This window comes from Fonticula alba (assembly GCF_000388065.1).
Source record: "Fonticula alba strain ATCC 38817 unplaced genomic scaffold supercont2.2, whole genome shotgun sequence".
In the NCBI taxonomy this organism is placed as follows: domain Eukaryota; order Rotosphaerida; family Fonticulaceae; genus Fonticula; species Fonticula alba.
In genome coordinates this window covers 1664991-1681948 of record NW_009242972.1, presented here as the reverse complement: position 1 = coordinate 1681948, position 16958 = coordinate 1664991, and the positions used below count along the sequence as shown (strand labels likewise).

The 16958-nt window shown below is 70.5% G+C and overlaps 4 protein-coding genes across 4 annotated transcripts in view; 2 read left to right on the top strand and 2 right to left on the bottom strand.

The window, feature by feature from the left end:
* Nucleotides 1–1736, top strand: part of H696_01388 (flap endonuclease-1) — a 2406-nt gene extending 670 nt beyond the window's left edge. Inside the window, exons 2-5 of the mRNA XM_009495283.1 lie at nucleotides 31–197; nucleotides 404–936; nucleotides 1150–1214; nucleotides 1427–1736. Of these exons, the coding sequence (XP_009493558.1) occupies nucleotides 31–197; nucleotides 404–936; nucleotides 1150–1214; nucleotides 1427–1628 (967 nt within the window). The 3' untranslated portion in view covers nucleotides 1629–1736. The remainder of the gene's footprint in view (nucleotides 1–30; nucleotides 198–403; nucleotides 937–1149; nucleotides 1215–1426) is intronic.
* A 226-nt stretch (nucleotides 1737–1962) lies between these two features.
* On the bottom strand, nucleotides 1963–3165 carry H696_01387 (hypothetical protein; the record flags this gene model as incomplete). The annotated part of the gene is made up of 7 exons (XM_009495282.1): nucleotides 1963–1984; nucleotides 2086–2102; nucleotides 2237–2315; nucleotides 2446–2473; nucleotides 2673–2768; nucleotides 2895–2903; nucleotides 3057–3165. 7 exons carry the CDS (start codon nucleotides 3163–3165, stop codon nucleotides 1963–1965), a joined length of 360 nt encoding a protein of 119 aa, XP_009493557.1.
* A 327-nt stretch (nucleotides 3166–3492) lies between these two features.
* On the top strand, nucleotides 3493–5268 carry H696_01386 (hypothetical protein; the record flags this gene model as incomplete). Its single annotated transcript, XM_009495281.1, has 3 exons — nucleotides 3493–3963; nucleotides 4173–4902; nucleotides 5030–5268. The coding sequence occupies 3 exons, from the start codon at nucleotides 3493–3495 to the stop codon at nucleotides 5266–5268; spliced, it is 1440 nt and encodes a 479-aa protein (XP_009493556.1).
* A 431-nt stretch (nucleotides 5269–5699) lies between these two features.
* Nucleotides 5700–16958, bottom strand: part of H696_01385 (hypothetical protein) — a gene marked incomplete at its 3' end in the record, with an annotated part of 12095 nt that continues 836 nt past the window's right edge. Inside the window, exons 4-10 of the mRNA XM_009495280.1 lie at nucleotides 16601–16864; nucleotides 16158–16467; nucleotides 15778–15992; nucleotides 13114–15675; nucleotides 12440–13003; nucleotides 6462–12398; nucleotides 5700–6182 (exon numbers count right to left, since the gene is read on the bottom strand). Of these exons, the coding sequence (XP_009493555.1) occupies nucleotides 5700–6182; nucleotides 6462–12398; nucleotides 12440–13003; nucleotides 13114–15675; nucleotides 15778–15992; nucleotides 16158–16467; nucleotides 16601–16864 (10335 nt within the window). The remainder of the gene's footprint in view (nucleotides 6183–6461; nucleotides 12399–12439; nucleotides 13004–13113; nucleotides 15676–15777; nucleotides 15993–16157; nucleotides 16468–16600; nucleotides 16865–16958) is intronic.

The following is a 16958-nucleotide window of genomic DNA, read 5'->3' as shown; positions in this document are numbered from 1 at the left end:
CCCCGCCCCCCGCACCCGCCCCACCGGCAGCCACCTCATGGGCATGCTTTACCGCACGGCACGCATGGTCGAGAACGGCATCAAGCCCGTGTACGTGTTCGATGGCAAGCCGCCGGCCCTCAAGGGCGGCGAGCTGTCCAAACGCTCGGAGCGCCGCCAGCAGGCCGAAGAGAGCCTGAAGACGGCCACTGAGCAGGGTACGTGTCGCCGAGGGCCCGGCAAGGAGCCGGCCATGCGCACGAGCAGCGATATGCGCGCAAGGGGCCCGGTCCATGCCAGGCCCCGACACACCGCGCAAACGTCCCCGCACACTGACCGCTCGCCTTTTCGCTGCTCCCCGCCGGGCTACGACCCCCCCTGCCCCCCCCGCCCCCGGCCCCTATCCATCCTGCCCCGTCCCCAGGCAACCAGGCGGACATGGACAAGTTCTCCCGGCGGACGGTGCGCGTCACGGCCGAGCACACGGCCGAGTGCAAGCGCCTGCTCACGCTCATGGGCATCCCCTACATCGAGGCCCCCTGCGAGGCAGAGGCCCAGTGCGCCGTCATGGCCGCCAAAGGGCTGGTGTATGCCACCGCCTCCGAGGATATGGACTCGCTGACGTGCGGGTCGACCATCCTGCTCCGGCATCTGACATACAGCGAGGCGCGCAAGGTGCCGATCGCCGAGTACTCCCTCCCCCGGGTGCTGGAGCTGCTGGAACTCACGATGGACGAGTTCATCGACCTGTGCATCCTGCTGGGGTGTGACTTCTGCGACACCATCCGCGGCGTCGGCCCCAAGCGTGCCCTGGAATTCATCCGCAAGCACCGCAACATCGAGACCATCCTGGAGAATCTGGACCCCAAGAGGTACACCGTCCCGGAGAACTGGCCCTACAAGGAGGTCCGCGAGCTGTTCCGGTCTCCGGAGGTGACCCCGGTGGCGGACATTGAGGTGCGTCGCTCTTCCCCCCTTTCCTTGCCTCCACCTCCCGCAGGCGCCTGCCTGCGTATGTCTGTCTGCCGCGTGGGGGGGGGAGGGGGGTTGCCGGAGGTCATTGCCTCGGTCTGACTCGGCGAGGATCTTTGCTGATGTGCTTCTCCCCCGCCCCTTGCACACACACACACACACACACACACACACACACACACACACATGCACATGCAGCTTAAGTGGTCGAGCCCCGATGAGGAGGGCATTGTCAAGTTCTTGGTGACCGAGAAGGGGTTCAAGTGCGTGCCAGCCTCTTCTTGCTTTGATCCTTTCCTGCCCAGGAGCCAGTGAGACCGGGATGGTGAGGCTTTCCTGCCACTGACAGTCTGCTTCTCTGTCTCTCTCTCCCTCTCTCTCTCTCCCTCTCTCTCTCCCTCTCTCTCTCCCTCTCTCTCTCTCCCTCTCTGTCTCTCTCCCTCTCGTGCGCGCGCGCGTGCGCACGGCGGCACAGTGAGGAGCGCGTGCGCTCGGTGATCCAGCGCCTGGACAAGGCTCGCAGCGACTCGACGCAGAGCCGCCTGGATGGCTTCTTCAAGGTCCTCCCCCGGGCCCCGGCCGACAAGGCCGCCGCCAACAAGAAGAAGCCCTCGGCCGCGACGACCACCGCCGCCAAGAAGGCCAAGTCCCTGAAGACCGGCGCCGGCAAGCGGTAGCGCCTTGCAGCGTGAGCGGCTGAATGCGGCGGGCCCCTGCCTTGGTGGGGGATGCGTTGCTCCTTTTCCTTGTCACACTGCCTTATATACACACACACACACACACACGCATGCGCACGTCGCACGTCGCACGTCGCACGCCGCACACACACACACACATACACTTCCCTCCTCCCCCTTGGCTGGAAGAATAGCGTGTGCAATAGAGAGATCCATGGCCGTGAAAGTACTGTACAGGGGGCATTTATTCGTGGACTGAGGTGTGAGGGGGGAGTCGGCCAGATGCCGAGCCCCGGGCCCAGGGGGGGGCGAGCGACCCGGCGGCCGGGTGGGCTCAGGCTGAGATGTCGGAGGGGCTGGGCAAAAAGGAAGCAGGGAGATTAGATCGGTGCGGGAAGCATATTACAGGGGGGGGAGGGGGGGGCGGGCGGGCGGGAGGAGAGGAAGATGAACGTACGATCCACCGGGGATGAGCTACCGCGCGGGCAGGCCAACGGGCAGACGGGCGAGGAGGTGCAGGCGCGGGCAAACAACATGTCAGGCGTGGGAGGAGAGCGAGATGAAGCGGGGCGACACGCGCACGATCGGGGCGCGCAAAAAGGTCGAACCATGGCAATGTTGTTCCCGCTCAGGAGCATGGACTTGCGAACCGGGAGCTGCAGACGCGAGCCATCCGGGTTCACTTGACTGCGAGAGGGGGCGGCGGGGCCGGCGGTCACGGCGTGAGAAGGCCTGCGGCAGGGGCGGGCGAGGCGGTCTGTGTGGGCGAGGGAGGGCGCCATGCCAGGGAAGAGGAGGGGGAGGCCGGCGAACGCACATCTCGGTGACATCCTCGAGGACCATGTCTGGGGTGGACGGGGGGAAGGAAAGAGAGAGAGGGGGGGAGGGAGCGAGGGAGCGAGGGAGCGAGGGAGGGAGGTGGAGAGGGGCAGGGGCCGTTAGGACCACGCAATGTACGGTCTGGCAACCAGAGGAAAGAACCCCCGCGCGGCACATGGCAAGCCAGGGAGGAGGCAGCTGGCCAAGGGGCCGGATTGGACGCACTGACATGCTGGTCGAAGCCGCACAGGGTGCCCACCAGCTCGGACTCGCCGTGCAGGAGCAGCCAGATGCGCGAGCCAATGCACTTGTCGATGAGCTCTGCATCGGGGGCCGCAGGCGGGTGCGTATGTGTACGTGCGTGCGTGTGGGCGGGCGGGCGGGCGGGCGGGCGGGAGGGTGTATACGTGGGCGTGTGTCAGAAAGGCCGTGGAAAAAACAGGGAACGCGGTCGATCTGGGGGAGGGGAGGGCGGGGGGGGGGGGGGGACCACGCACCAGGGGGGGGGGCCGCGGTGTTGGGGGGGGAGGGGGGAGAAGAGCGGCGCAGAGGGAGGAACGGCAGAGGAGGGGGGGCGGGCGGAGGGCGGAGGGTGTTGGCGTGACGCACAGGGCGCCCGGGCGACGGGCCGCCAGGCAATCAATCCCGCCGCACAGCCAACAGCGCCCCGCTCGAAGTCCCAACGCAGGGGGCCGTATCGCTGGAGCTCCCGCTCCATGGGGCCCGGGGGGGCCAGCCCGGCGAGCGGTGGCTGCTCGGCCGATCAGCGGGCGCTGGCGCGTGGCCCGGCCCAGAGGGGGGGGATCGACCGGGGAGGGGCGGGGGAACGCCCGGCCGCGCGCCCTCAAGAGCCGGGAGCGGGCGGCGCGATCCACCGCCGCTGCCAGCCCCCCAGCCGCCATCCTGCACCTGCTCCCCCCTCCCCGCTCTTTGTGTGCCTGTCCCCTGCCAGTCGGCCTTCTTTTTTTTTCGCGCGCGCGCACGGCATCCGCCCTTCGCCTTTTTATTTTTCTTCGCACCCGATCCCCCCCCCCCCCCCAGCACCATGGTAGACGCTCACGACGTCCCGCCGAGCCCGGCAACCGACGAAATGGCCCCAATGGCCACGGAGGCCGCCTCCCCCATTGAGCATGCCCCTCTCTCCGAAACGGCCTCTCCTGCTGAGGGGGGCACCCCCTCGGCGAGCGAGGCGGCTCCCAAGCTGTCGAAGAACCAGCAGCGCCGCCTGCGCCGGCAGCAGGAGTGGGAGGCCAAATCCGAGCAGCGCCGCGAGGACCGCCGGCAGCAGCGGATCGACAAGCGCCGCGCGCGGGCCGGCCTCCTCCGGCAGTTCCTGGAGATCAAGGAGCAGCATGAGCGCGAGGAGACCTCCTTCGACGAGGCGGCCGTGCTGAAGGAGCTGAACCTGCACCTGCGCAAGCGCGCGCGCAAGATGGACCCCATGGACGACACCCTCATCACCAGCGGTGTGCATGTGGTGCTGGACAGCAGCTTTGACGAGCTGATGAGCGAGAAGGTGCGCCCGGGCCATCGGTGTCGGCCAGCTGCGCGTACATCGGCATCGACGCACGCACGCACGCACGCACGCACGCACGCACGCACGCACGCACGCATGCCACACATACATGAATGCCTGCCATTGCGTGGCCATGCATTTCATGCGTTTGCCCCGGCGGACCGCTGACCACACGCACATGCCCTCTCCTGGTCGGCCGCGGTCCGCAGCAAATCAACTCGCTTGTGCGCCAGACCGAGCACATTTATGCGCTCAACGCCCGGGCCGAGTACCCGTTCCACCTGCATGCCACCTCCTTCGGGGGGCAGTACCGCGAGCGCATGGACCGCTGCTGCAGCTGGAGCGAGTGGCGACGCGCCGGCGGGGTCAACTTCATGCAGGGCAGCCTGACCGAGGAGCTGCCGTCGCTTGTGGCCCGGATCTTGGCCGGGCCAGGGGCTTCCTCGGCCAAGACCGCCGAGCAGGGTGCCCCTGACCAGGACATGGACCAGTCTGCTGGGCAAACCACCGAGCAGGCTGGCGAGCAGGCTGGCGAGCAGATCGCGAAGGTAAGCCCCAGCCAGACTCCCAATGACACCCCTGGCCAGATTACCAGTGACACCCCTGGCCAGACTCCCAGCCACACCCCTGGCCAGACTCCCAGCCACACCTCCAATCACGGCCTGGCCCTGCACATGGACGCGGAGACCGGCCGCCCGACCGAGGAAGTGGACCCGGCCCAGTGGCAATCCCGCGTCATCTACCTGACGGCTGAGTCACCGAATGTCGTGGAGAAAATTGCCCCGGGGCACATCTATGTCATCGGTAATCTGGTGGACAACAACCACCATCCCGGCCTGTGCTATGAGCGGGCCCGTCAGGCCGGCGTCCGGACCGCTCGGCTGCCCATCAGCGAGCACATCCGCCTGGACACCCGCCATGTGCTTACCATCAACCAGGGTACGCGGCCGAGGGCCACCCCGCTCTCGGATGCCCTGCCTCGCATTTGCCCCGGACACCCATTGACCAGCCCCCTGCCTCCCTCCCTCCCTCCCTCCCCCCTTCCGGTGCCGTCCCCGGCCCACAGTCCACCACATCCTGCTGGAGGCCTTCCGGAGGGATGGCGACTGGCCGGCCGTCCTGGAGGCGGTCATTCCCACGCGCAAGGGCGCGATCAAGCTCGACCAGGCCCCCAAGCAGCCCAAGGCCAAGAAGGCGAAGCTGGCCCCCGCCGAGCCGGAGGGGGAGAAGCCTGCCCTCGCCGAGAAGCCTGCCCCTGCCGAGGAGATCACCCCGGCCGAGGAGACTGCTCCCGCTGAGGAGTGAGCCACTACCGGCGTGAAGATGAGGTCTTTGTGGTCGGCTCCGCGCGTCGATCTGGCGCTCATAGATGGGGCAGGCCGCCAAGCCTCTCTCGCTCCGCCCTCCGAATGTCGGAAGCACACACACACACACGCGCGCGCAGTCGCAGACACAATACATGCCCCGACTCGACTGCCCAGCCCTCCCCAGCGAAGGGGGGGGGGGAGTGCTTTCCTTCGTTCTTTGAAACAGATAGTCTATTGGTTGCGCGGCCGAGGCGGCCGCCACACGAAAGAAAAGGAGGGCGCGGAAGGGAAGACCAATGGCCAGAGCACAGAGCACCGGGAGCCAAGGAAGCCGGCATTGGCGCATGTGGCCGCCATGGGGAAGGGGGGAGAAAAGGAGAGAGGATGGAGAAAGGGACCTCACTTGTGTCCGCCGGGCTGGCCGCCTCCTCACAGGCTCTCGCCATGGACTCCGGACCCCGGCATGGAGGAAGTGAGCTTGATCCGGTGGCCGGTGGGCCGGCGCAGCTGGCGCGCCTCGGACAGCGACCGCTTGGACTGGCGGGTGCGCTCGTTGCGACGCTCGCGGCGCTGAGCCACCACCTCCGGCCGGAGGATGGCCAGCTGCCGGGTGCGCCGACGACGGTCCAGGCGCAGGGCCTGCAGGTATCTGAGGGTGGCATCGTGCAGCTCGACGAAGGTGTCCGCCCCGCCGACCGAAGTCCGCAGCAGGCCGCGCACCTCCTCGGCCAGGCGCTGCAGGGTCGTGTGCTCGGCCCGGCGCTGGGGCAGGTCCGGCCCACCGGGCAGGGTGTCCGCCGAGAGGGAGATCACACGGACAATCGGCAGCAGGGCCATCGGCGCCAGCAGGGTGCGATCCTCTGGCGAGAGGATCTGGAAGACCGCGGCGATCCACTTGAAGACGAGCGTGCGCTGTGTGTGTGTGTGCGCGTGTGTGCACGTTGCACGGGGGTGCGCGCGAGGCGAGGCACGGGACGCCAGGGCAAGAGGGTGGCATGGGTGATGAACCAATCAAACGAGCGGGGGAGGTGTGAGAAAACGCCGAGAGCAGGTGAAGGCGAAAGGAAGGAAGCATGGCCACCCCCCGCCCCCCGCCCCCCGCCCCCTGCCCCCCCCCCCTTCCACGATGGAGGGGACAAACCAAGTGTCGACCGAAGGAGCGGGAAGGGAAAAAAGAAAACAGGCACATACCTTCTTCGTGCTGCGGTTGGTCAGGTGCTCGCGGCGGGCAATCTGGCACATCCGCCGGAAGAGCCACAGCAACGAGGCCGACGAGCAGCTGCCGAAGACGAAACGCTGGCGATCCTCCTCGGACACCAGCAGCGAGGACATGATGTCCGCCGCCGGGGCGTCGGCCTCCTGGGCATCGGCCTCCTCCTCGGAGGACCCGGCCGCGTGGCCACGGTGGCGCTTGGCCGCCGGGCCGCGCTCGGCCATCGCCGCCCGTAGAGCCAGCGACGAGGCCGAGGGAGCCGGCAGCGGGTCATCATTGTCGGCGCCGTCGGCGTCATTGTCCGAGGCACCCGACTCCCCGGCAGTCAGGCTGGCCAGCGAGTAGTCCTCTTGGCGGTCCACCCGCCGCGAGGCAGAGCCCAGGCCATCGTCCCCGGCCCCGGCGGAGTCCTCCTCCTCCTGCAGGCCGGACAGGGCCTCGTCGTCGGAGTCCGCATCGTCGGAGTCCGCCCCGTCGGCCGACGGGGTGGAGGTCGCCGCCTCGGCCTCACGCCGGGCCGCATCCGCCGACACCAGGTCCCCATGCTGGTACAGCACTCGCGACAGGAAGAAGAGATTGCGCACAATCTGGTCCCCATGCTCGCTGTCCAGGTTGTCCGAGTACAACTGACGCAGGGAGAATCGCGCCAGCGACACCACCAGCGGCAGCAGCGTCGGAGCCGGCAGGGGAGGCAGCGGGGCCGCCGCCGGGGCCGCCGCCGCCGGGGCCGCCTCCTCCCCCTCCAGGCTCTTGGCCTGCTGGGCCGCACGGGCGCGCTTCTGAGCACGCTTCGACCGCACGGGCGCCCCCTCGTCCGGGGTGGAGGAGCCGGTCGTCGCCGGGGCCGGGGCCGAGGCCGACACATCGGCCGCAGCCACAGCCGCAGCCGAGGCCGCCACATGGGCCGCCAAGGCATCACGAATGACCAGCGACTCGGCATCCGCCATGGCCAGCAACTGGCCGACCAGGCGCGCGGTGGCCTTGCGCACCCACGCATGGGGGAAGAGCAGGCCCCGGCGCAGGACATCCGTCTGCAGCAGCAGCGGCCAGTGCAGGCGCGGGCCCACACGCTGCGGGTGATCCCGCAGCAGCTTCATCAGCGCCCCGAGAATCGAGTAAACCGTCTGCCAGATGGCATCCACCTGGCGACTGCGCGGCCCGGTCAGCAGCTCCACCAGCCGGTCCAGCAGAAGAGGCGCCATGATGGCGGCCGACCCCTGGAACCGATCGCCCAGGGCGTCATTCAGCAGCCCGGCAAGCTGGGCCCCGGCGCGCGCCAGCTCCGGGTTCGCCGGGGCCGGGGTCAGGGCCGACAGCCGGGGGGCCCCATCGAGGGCCGACCGGGCCGGAGCCGGCCGGCCACCGGCCAGCCAACTCCGCAGCAGCGCCAGCACCTGGTCCAGCGGCCGCGGCTCCAGCCGGGCAACCAGCGCGCCGATCACCGCCCCGGCCAGGGCACGGCACTGGGTGGCCTGATCGCCGACATGGGCAAACACAAGCGGCAGCAGCCAAAGCAGGGCATTGGCCTGCACCGTGGCCGCCGGCAGGAACCGCATGAAGTCCATGTGCAGCTGGATGACCGACAGCCGGCCCAGCTCGAATTCATAGGCCAGCTGCTCCACCAGCCAGTGCAGCAGCCCGGCCAGGCGCCCGGCCGGCAGCGGGTAATCCAGCACAAAGCGCAGGAGCAACTGCCGCGAGGCACTGCGCACACTTTGCTCCGGCGACACCACCAGCAGCCGCGACAGCTGGTCCACCGTGGCCTCCATGCCGGGCGACACCACCCGCCGGGCCAGCAACGCCCGGAAGAAGGGGAAGGCCGCGCCATGGACACGCGGATCGGCGCTCTCCAACTCCGGCGACACCACGGCGATGACACGCTCCAGCTTGCCCGGGTCGACGATGGCCTTGGGCCGGTGGCGGACCACCAGCGTCAAGGCCCGCAGCGCCGCCAGGGCCACCTCGTCCCCGGTGGACGGGCTGTCCAGCACAATCTGGAAGAGCTTCTCCGCGTAGGCGGTCTCATGGCGCCCATCCAGCGAGGGCAGCGGCAATTGCAGCAGCCGCGAGGACACCGTCAGGGCCGGCGGCAGGAGGCGGTTCCGCCGGGCCGACAGGAACCCCAGCAGCGGCTCGACAAACGGGTCCAGCAGGGCCACATCCTCGGCCATGCGGGCCGCACGCCGGGCCACCGCCTCCGGGTCGGCGGTCTCCATCTCGGCGGCTTCCGACTCGGCGGCCTCCAGGTCGGCGGTCTCATGCGACACATGGTCGGGCTCCGCCGAGGCCGGCCCATCATCATCGCCGGCACGCGAGACCTTCGGGCCGGAGGCCGCGGCGGCGGCGGCCCGGTCGGCTGCCGACGCGCGCATGCGCTCCGAATGCTGGCTCTTGATGACGGCCGTCACCAGGCCCAGCCCGGCATCCGTGAACAGGTGGGCATTGGCGGCGAAGCGCCGAACAGCCGCCTCACCATGGGACAGCCCGGCATCACGCTCGGCATCCGGCCGATTGAGCGACTGCACCAGGAAGGTCTGCTCATGGCGGGCGGAAATGCCGAAGGCCGTGCTGCCGACCCCCTGGCCACGGATGTCCGAATCCGGGTCCAGGTCCTGGTCGCGGTTGCGCCGCGGCCCGGCCCGAGTGGCCTGCGCCGCGGCCGTCATGCGCTGGGTGTGCGTAAATACCGGCGACCGGCGAACGATCAACGAGTGCGCCAGCACCAGGGCCTCGCGCCGGGGGAAGTGCCGGTTCTGCACGATGCCGGCGATCAGCCGCCGGAGGAGGGCCTCCACCCGGCGATTGGTCCGCGAGTCTTCCACACTGGCCAGCACATCGCACACCGGACCCAGGGCCAGCAGCACGGTCTCCGGCACCACCAGACGCCCGATCAGGCCGAAGCCCTCCGGGGCCCGGGACACGCGGCTCTCGATGCCCTTGGCCGCCAGGCCGGCCACGTCCTTCTCCTCGGCCAGCAGACCGCTGACGTCGGCCGTGAAAATGCGCGCCAGCTCCTCCACCAGCTCCGGCACCACGCGCATCGGCGACAGGGACGGCATCATGGCCTCCATCAGGGTGTACACCGTGAACCCGAGCACATGCACCTGATACCCCCGGCGCAGGGCCGAGGACAAGTCGCACACAATCGACACCAGGTACCGGGGGCCCAGCAGCCGGGCCACCGCCACCAGGGTCTTGCGGGTGGTGTCACGCGCGGCCTCATCCTTGGACCGCATCAGCGCCGACAGGGTGGCCAGCACCGAGGGCAGCCGCGTGGCCATGGCACTCTCCGGCAGGGCACGCATCAGCTTCACCGCCGACAGGGCCAGCGGCAGGCGCGTCACCGCGTCCGCCCGCACCGAGGTGGAATTGTCCGCGATCGACATCATGGACGTCGAGGACACCGTGGAATTGGAGCCGCCCAGGGCCGCGGCCGCGGCGGCCTTGCTCCGCGCACCGGTCCCGGCCGCGATGGCGGTCGCCGCGCCACGCGTCACCAGTCGATACAGCCGCGGCAGCAGGGTCGCCGTGATGGAGTAGTGCACGCGCGCCGGCTCCTCCAGGCGGAGGAGGGCCTCGCGCGACAGGACCGCCGCCGGACGGAGGATCGCCTCGGCCGGCGAGGCCTTCCGCGACTTGGGCCCCTTGGCCCCGGCATCGCCGGCGGTCGCGGGCCCCTTGGACCCGGCGCTCTCCGGCTCGTCATCCGACTCGTCGTTGTCCGAGTCGAGCTCGGCACCGGGCGCCTTGTCGGTCGGGCCCTGCGGACCCGGGTCGCCGCCCTCCGGCCCGTCGTCGCCCTCGTCCTCGGACTCGGGGCCACCTTCATCCCCGTCGCCGGGCTCGCCATCGACGATGGCCCCCTCGGCCGCCAGGACCGCGGGGTCCAGCTCGCCCACCGTGAAGTGGAAGGCATCCACCACGGTCACCAGCATGCGGATCAGCAGGCGGGTCTTGGCCGCCGGGCGATCGAAGCGCCCGGAAATGTCGCAGAAGAGGAAGACAAACTTGTCCAGCGGCAGGTGCCCGGCAATGGCGCCCAACAGGGCGATGGCCTCATCCTGCAGGCTGGCGTCCATGCTTTCCAATGCCAGGCGCACGGCCAGCGGAGCCATCAACTCATTGAGGAAGCCCAGGTCCACACGGACCCGCAGCAGGGCCCCCTCCTCCGGCGGAGTGGCCCCGATGAGGGCCTCCGCGGGGGTGTCATTCTCGCGCAGGGACTGGCGCAGCTGGCGCAGGGCCTGCGTCCGCCGAGACGCCTGCAGGTGGAAGACATTCTCGAAGAAGCTGCCCTCCAGGGCGTCGCCACCCGCCGAAGCAGCCAGCGCCTCCTCGGACCCGAGCAACAGCGGCACGGATCCGCCCAGGAGAGCGCCGTCAGAGCCCTCGGCCGCGGTGGGGGCTTCGGCCTCCGCCTCGGTCTCGGCCTCCGCCTCCGCCTCATCCTCCTCCTGCTGGCGACGGCGCTTGCGCACGGTGGCCGCGCTGAACTGCAGGTGGAAGAGCGAGAAGAAGTACGGCATATGCCGGCCAAGCAGGTTGACCGCCTGACCCAGCAGCTGCAGGAACTCCTGCTGCACGGCCTCCTTGGAGAAGCGAATGGCCCGGCGGATGCCGGCCATGAAGACCGTCAGCAGCAGCAGCTCCAGGTGGTGCTGCTCGGCCGGGCTGTGCGTCGCACATCCCACATGAGCCCCGGCCTGGATCCGCTGCAGGAGGGCACTCCAGCAGAGACTGGCATTCGACCGGAGGGAATAGTCATCCACATCGCGCAGGAAGAAGGACAACGCATGCAGGGCCGGGGCCAAAACCGCGGCCGGGGCCGTCGGCATGACCTGCTCACGCAGGGCCCGGAAGCCGGAAGCCCGGCGCTCCCAGTCCACCACATCCAGGAACTGGGCGTCGGCCGTGTGCAAATCCACCAGGGCCGCCGCCAGCGGGCCCATGCTGGGCACCGCATCGGCCATGGTCACGAACACCCGACAGAGGGCCGCCCGCGTGGGCAGCGTCCGCAGCGAGGCAAACAGCGGCGCCAGCAGGTCCGACAGGGGGTGGCCCATTTCGGCGGCCGGCCGGCCGGCGGTCACCGGCACCGAAGCGTCGATGGCCGGGGCCCCCAGCGCCGCGCGGGCCCGCGCCGAGTAGTTCTCCACCCGGCGGCTGGGGCACTCGGCCGGGGCGGCCACCGCGCCGCGCATCTCCGCCAGCCGGTCGCCCAGGCGCGCCAGGTGCACCCCCGGCAGGAGATTGGACACCACCTCCAGCACCGACTCCATGGCCGACTCGGAGAGCCGCGCGCTGGGCCGCACGGCCAGCACCGACATCAGGGCCACGAGCTCCGTGGAATCGGTGATGCCGGATGCCGAGCCGGGCGCCGCGCCGGCGGTCGCCACCCCGAGGCCGCGGCTCAGCCGGGCCAGGATCGACAAAATCCGCCCAAGATGGTCATCCGACAGGCCGCCATCGGCCAGGGTCGAAGCGGCCGCCATGCCCGCACGCGCGTGGGCGAAGGCCGAAATGCGCTCGGCACGCACGCGCTGCCGGGCCCCCGGGTCGCGAGCCAGCGTCCGCTGCAGCAGGAGGTGCACATGGTGCAGGAAGTCCGGCACCACGGCCAGCAAAGCACGCCGGGCCGCCGCCACCGGGCCCGACTCGGTCGCCACGGTGCCGGCATCGGCCCCGGCAGGCTGGAGCATGGCGGCCTGGGCCGCGCGCAGCTCCCGCTGCATGGTTGCCTTGCCATCGGACAAGTCGGCCGGGGCCTGGCCATCCACCACGGCCACCAGGTTGGCCACGATGTCGATGATGGCCTGCAGCACCTCGACCGAGGCCTGCGGGTGCGACAGCAGCCCCACCAAGGTCGGCAGCAAGGTCGGGCTGTAATCCGGGCCGAGGAAGGCCGCGCAGGAAGCCTGCGACCACGACGCTCTTCCGATCTGGCCTGGCCATCCACCACGGCCACCAGGTTGGCCACGATGTCGATGATGGCCTGCAGCACCTCGACCGAGGCCTGCGGGTGCGACAGCAGCCCCACCAAGGTCGGCAGCAAGGTCGGGCTGTAATCCGGGCCGAGGAAGGCCGCGCAGGAAGCCTGCGACGACCATGCCCGGAGCAGCTCCAGCAGACCCACCCGATGCTGCAAGCCGCGGCCCTGGGTGAAGAGCTCCAATCGCGGGGTCACCAGCCCGGCATGGATGGTGGCCACATAGGGCGAATAGTCGAAGCCCGGGATTTGCGTGGTCACGGCGGCCAGCCGGCGGAGGACCAGCTGCTCCAGCGGCAGATCCGGCACCGCGTGCCCGGCCGCCGGGTGGTGCAGCTTCCCCTGGCCGATGGCCAGGAAGAGGGCCATGAAGAGCGGCATGAAGCCCTGGGCCCGGCCGGCCAGCTGCTCCAGCAACGACCCGGCCGTGGACAGGAAGCCGGTTTGCAGGGCCCGCGGGGCGGTGGCCACCAGCGGCACGGACTTCGCATCGGCCGACGGCGGGAAGGTCAGCTGCTCCGGCGTGGGCCAGTGCTCCGGCCCGGTGAAGAGGGCCCGGGCCGGGTCGTCGGCCGATCCACGCAGGAAGGGCCGCACCATGAGCCCCACAAAGAGGGCATGAGATCGGAAGAGCGTCGTGGCACGGACTTCGCATCGGCCGACGGCGGGAAGGTCAGCTGCTCCGGCGTGGGCCAGTGCTCCGGCCCGGTGAAGAGGGCCCGGGCCGGGTCGTCGGCCGATCCACGCAGGAAGGGCCGCACCATGAGCCCCACAAAGAGGGCATGCTCCTCCGGGGTGCACCCCTGGGCCAGCAGGGCCAGGATGGCCACGCGCCGCCCGGCCAGCGCCTTCTTGGCCCGGCCATCCCGAGCGAAGAGCTTGCCGAAGAGCACCCGCAGCACCACCTCCATGACCACCCGACGGTCGGCCGGCTCGAGGCCCGTGGTCCCGAAGGACCCGTACTTCTCGACCCGGTTGTCGGTCTTCACGCGCTTGTGCCGGACAAAGTGCTCATCACACAGGCAGGCCATCAATTGGCTGAGCTCCCCGCGGAAGCGCTTCTCATGGATCAGCGACCCGATGGCATCGGCATACCGGTCGAGGTTCAGCGGGCGCCAGCGCAGCAGGGCCTCCAGGGCCGCCTGCTGCACCCGGGCATCGCCCTGGCACAGGAGCAGCAGCACCCGCTCGCGCAGGGCCTCACCCTGGAAGACCGATCGCACGGCGCGGAAGCGCGCCAGGAAGGCCAAATGCGCCTCCAACAGCGGGCCCATGTGACGCCGGTGCGGGGCCCGCAGGTGCGCCGGGCCCGTGCCCGCGTCCACCGGCGCGCCCTCGATGGGGGCCATCTCCGGGGCATCGACAAAGTCGGCCTCCTCCGGGGAGGCCGCCGGCGCCGAGGAATCGACCTCCATGGTGGCGGACAGGTCCTCCTCCTCCTCGTCGGCATCCTCCTCGGCATCCTCCTCGGCATCCTTGTCGGTGGAGGCGGCGGTGGCGCCCGCGGCCGCAGCCGGGGACGCGTCCTGCAGCAGGGACGACACCTCCAGGTACTTGTCCATGGTGGCCAGCATCAGCGGCACCAGGGACCGGCCAATGCGCTCGGCCGCCGAGGTGGCCTCCTGCAACATGTCCCACAGCCGGACCTCGAAGGCGGCGAAGTCCAGCCGCGAGCCGGTCACCGTGGCCACCATCCGACCATTCAGGTGCAAGGCCAGGGCCACCGGCGGGGCCAGCAGCAAGCGCACGCTGGCCGCCAGCGCACGGACATGCCCATCGGTGAAGGTGTCCACGATCTCGAAGCGCGGGTTGATGGTGGTCCGGTGGTCGCGGCGCGGGGCTCGCACCACCTGCCCCGGGGCCGGGGCCGCCAGGCACGGCTCCTCGGCCAGACCCAGCACCGGGAGGAAGGCCCCGGTGAAGCCGGCCGATGCGCCGGACAGCGACGCGGCCTCGATGGCCGACGCGCGGGCCTGCTCCAGGGCCGCGGCCACCACCATCGCAAAGGGCCCCGGCCGGGTGGCCGCCTCGCGGGCCAGGTGCTCGCGCGTGTTGGGCCAGATGAGCCGCAAATTGACGGCCATCTGCGAGAGGAGGAAGAGCGTCGGCAGCCGGTCAAAGGGGGCCGGCAGCCGGGCCCCGGCGCAATAGCGCCCCAGGGCATCCTGCTCCAGCAGGCGCTCACGGTGCGTGCTCAAGTCCAGGGGAATGGCCTCCACGGCCAGCAGCCGGGCCAGGAGAGTGGCCACGGTGGTGGCGGCATCCGGCCCGGCAGCCGGGCCCAGCAGCCCCGGCGCCAGCAGCCGCAGCAGCCGCAGCGCCGACACCCGGGTCAACGTGTCGAAGGAGGCGCCCATCTGCAGGATGACCGTGCCGAGGGGCGTCAGCTCCGGGGCCTCGACCGGGGCCCCGGGGGCCGGCGGCTCCACCAGCCCCGGCAAGGTGGCCAGGACCCCCGCAGGCAGGGCACCCCCGGCCTCCGACTCGTCATCGGACACCGCCAGCGGCTGCAGCACGGCCACCAGCCCGGCCAACAGCGGCCCGGAGGTGTAGCACACCGGGGCCAGCTGGAACAGCTGGCCAAACCACTGGCGATCATGCAGGGCAGCCTCCTTCCCCAGGCCGGCCTGAAGGTGGCCCAGGGTTTCCATCAGATGTGCCGCCGTGTGCAGGAGACACGCGTCCACCGGGTCCAACAGGCCCAGGCTCACGACGCCGGAATAGGGCAGCCCCGGGGCGCCGGCCGCGCGCGGCAGATGCCCGATCACGGCCCCCAGCAGGGCGTCCAGCACCCCGGCCCCGGTGGCACCCGGCCCGAGGTCCAGCCGACGAAGGAGCGTGCTGATGGCGACGACCGTGGCACAGGCGCCGGGCAGCTCGGCCCGGTCGAGCCCGGGCCAGCTGGCCGGGCTGCACGTCTCACGCCAGTGCTCCGGGAAGTGGTCCTCGCCGGCGCGCACGCGCCCCGGGACCGGCGGCAGCCGGACCAGGCCGGCCGGCGTGCGCGTCAGAATCCCCTCCGCCCGAGGATCCTCCAGCAGCAGCGGCAGCACCTCGGCCAGGAAGGCGGTCGCCTGCATGGCGGCCTCCGGGGCCGGGCCGAACAGGGCCGCGGCCGTGGCCTGCATGCACGGGCCGAGGGCATGCTGGAAGAAGTGGTCCGCCTCCAGGACCGACCGGCAGACGGCCAGCGAAATGCCGAGAGGCTGTACCGGGGCATGTGGCGGCAACTTGGTGAGTGCTATGCGTCCGCGAGCAAGGAGGGGCGGGGGGGGGGGGGGGACATCATGGGACGGGCAGCCGCGTACCAGGGTGAAGAGCAGGCTGGCTAGCGGGGAGATGGCCGCGCGGGGGAGATCCCCGGCAAAGCGCAGCACCGCCGCCAGGACCCCGGCAAAGGCGACGAACACCTGCCCCGGGGAGGCCGGCCCATCCAGGAGGGTGGCCGAGGCGTCGGGAGCCGACCAGGCAAGGAGCACCGCGCGCGATGGCGCCAGGACCCCGGAGCAAATGGCCGCCCAGTCTGCGGCGGCGGCGGCGGCGGCGGGGCGGGGAGGGCACCGACGGTGTGTGTGTGTGTGAGAGAGAGAGAGAGAGAGTGCGAAGGTGTCCACGAGGGGAGGATGGCAAACGGTGGAGTGGAGCGAGGAGGAGGAGGAGGAACAGCAGCGGGGGCATGTGTGCGCACCATCGACACGCTGGCCGCCACGGCCGGAGAGCCAGACCGACAGGAGGCGCATGCAGACGGCGTACCGGGTGCCGGCCGCCAGGGAGGTCTCGCCAAGGCTGCCCAGGTCGGCCAGGCGGTCCAGATACACCTGGATGGCCACCTGCGAGTGCTCGCGCTCGGAGTGCCCGCACAGGAGGACATTCAGCCCGATGAGCACGGCCTTGAAGCGCTCGGCACGCGCCAGGTCCTCGGTCCAGAGTTGGTCCAGTCGGTCGAGCAGCATGACAAGGGTATCCGTGCCGCGGGAGTGCAGGCGGCCGGGGACACCCTGTTATTGGTGGCGGTGCGGTGGTAGTGGTGGGCGCGGTGGGCGCGACACAATGACACAGTGGCGATGGCAGGTCAGTGACAGGTTGAGGCGCCAGGCGGGGAGAGAGGGCCCGCGTGCGCGAACGGCGCACCTTGATCACGTCGAAGAAGAGGAAGCAGAGGCTCTCGTCAAAGTCCGAAGCTTGCGGGCTCAAGGCGGCCAGGGCCTCCATGGAGGTGAGGCTGCCGAGGGTGGCCGCAGACTGGCCGGTGGCCAGGGGGGTCTGGCGGCGATTGGCCGCCTTGTTGGCCGGCATCTCGGCCAGCAGGAGGTCCAGCACGAGGGCCGCCTTGTCGGCCGGCAGCCGGCGGAACAGGAAGGCGAACGACTCGGCCGCGAAGCGGCGCACATACTGCTTGTTGCCGGACCCGAGGAGGGGGGAAAAGACGCTGCACGGACGACGGCGGAGGTGAGTGCTGGATGAGGGGGCGGGGGGGGGGGGGGGGGGG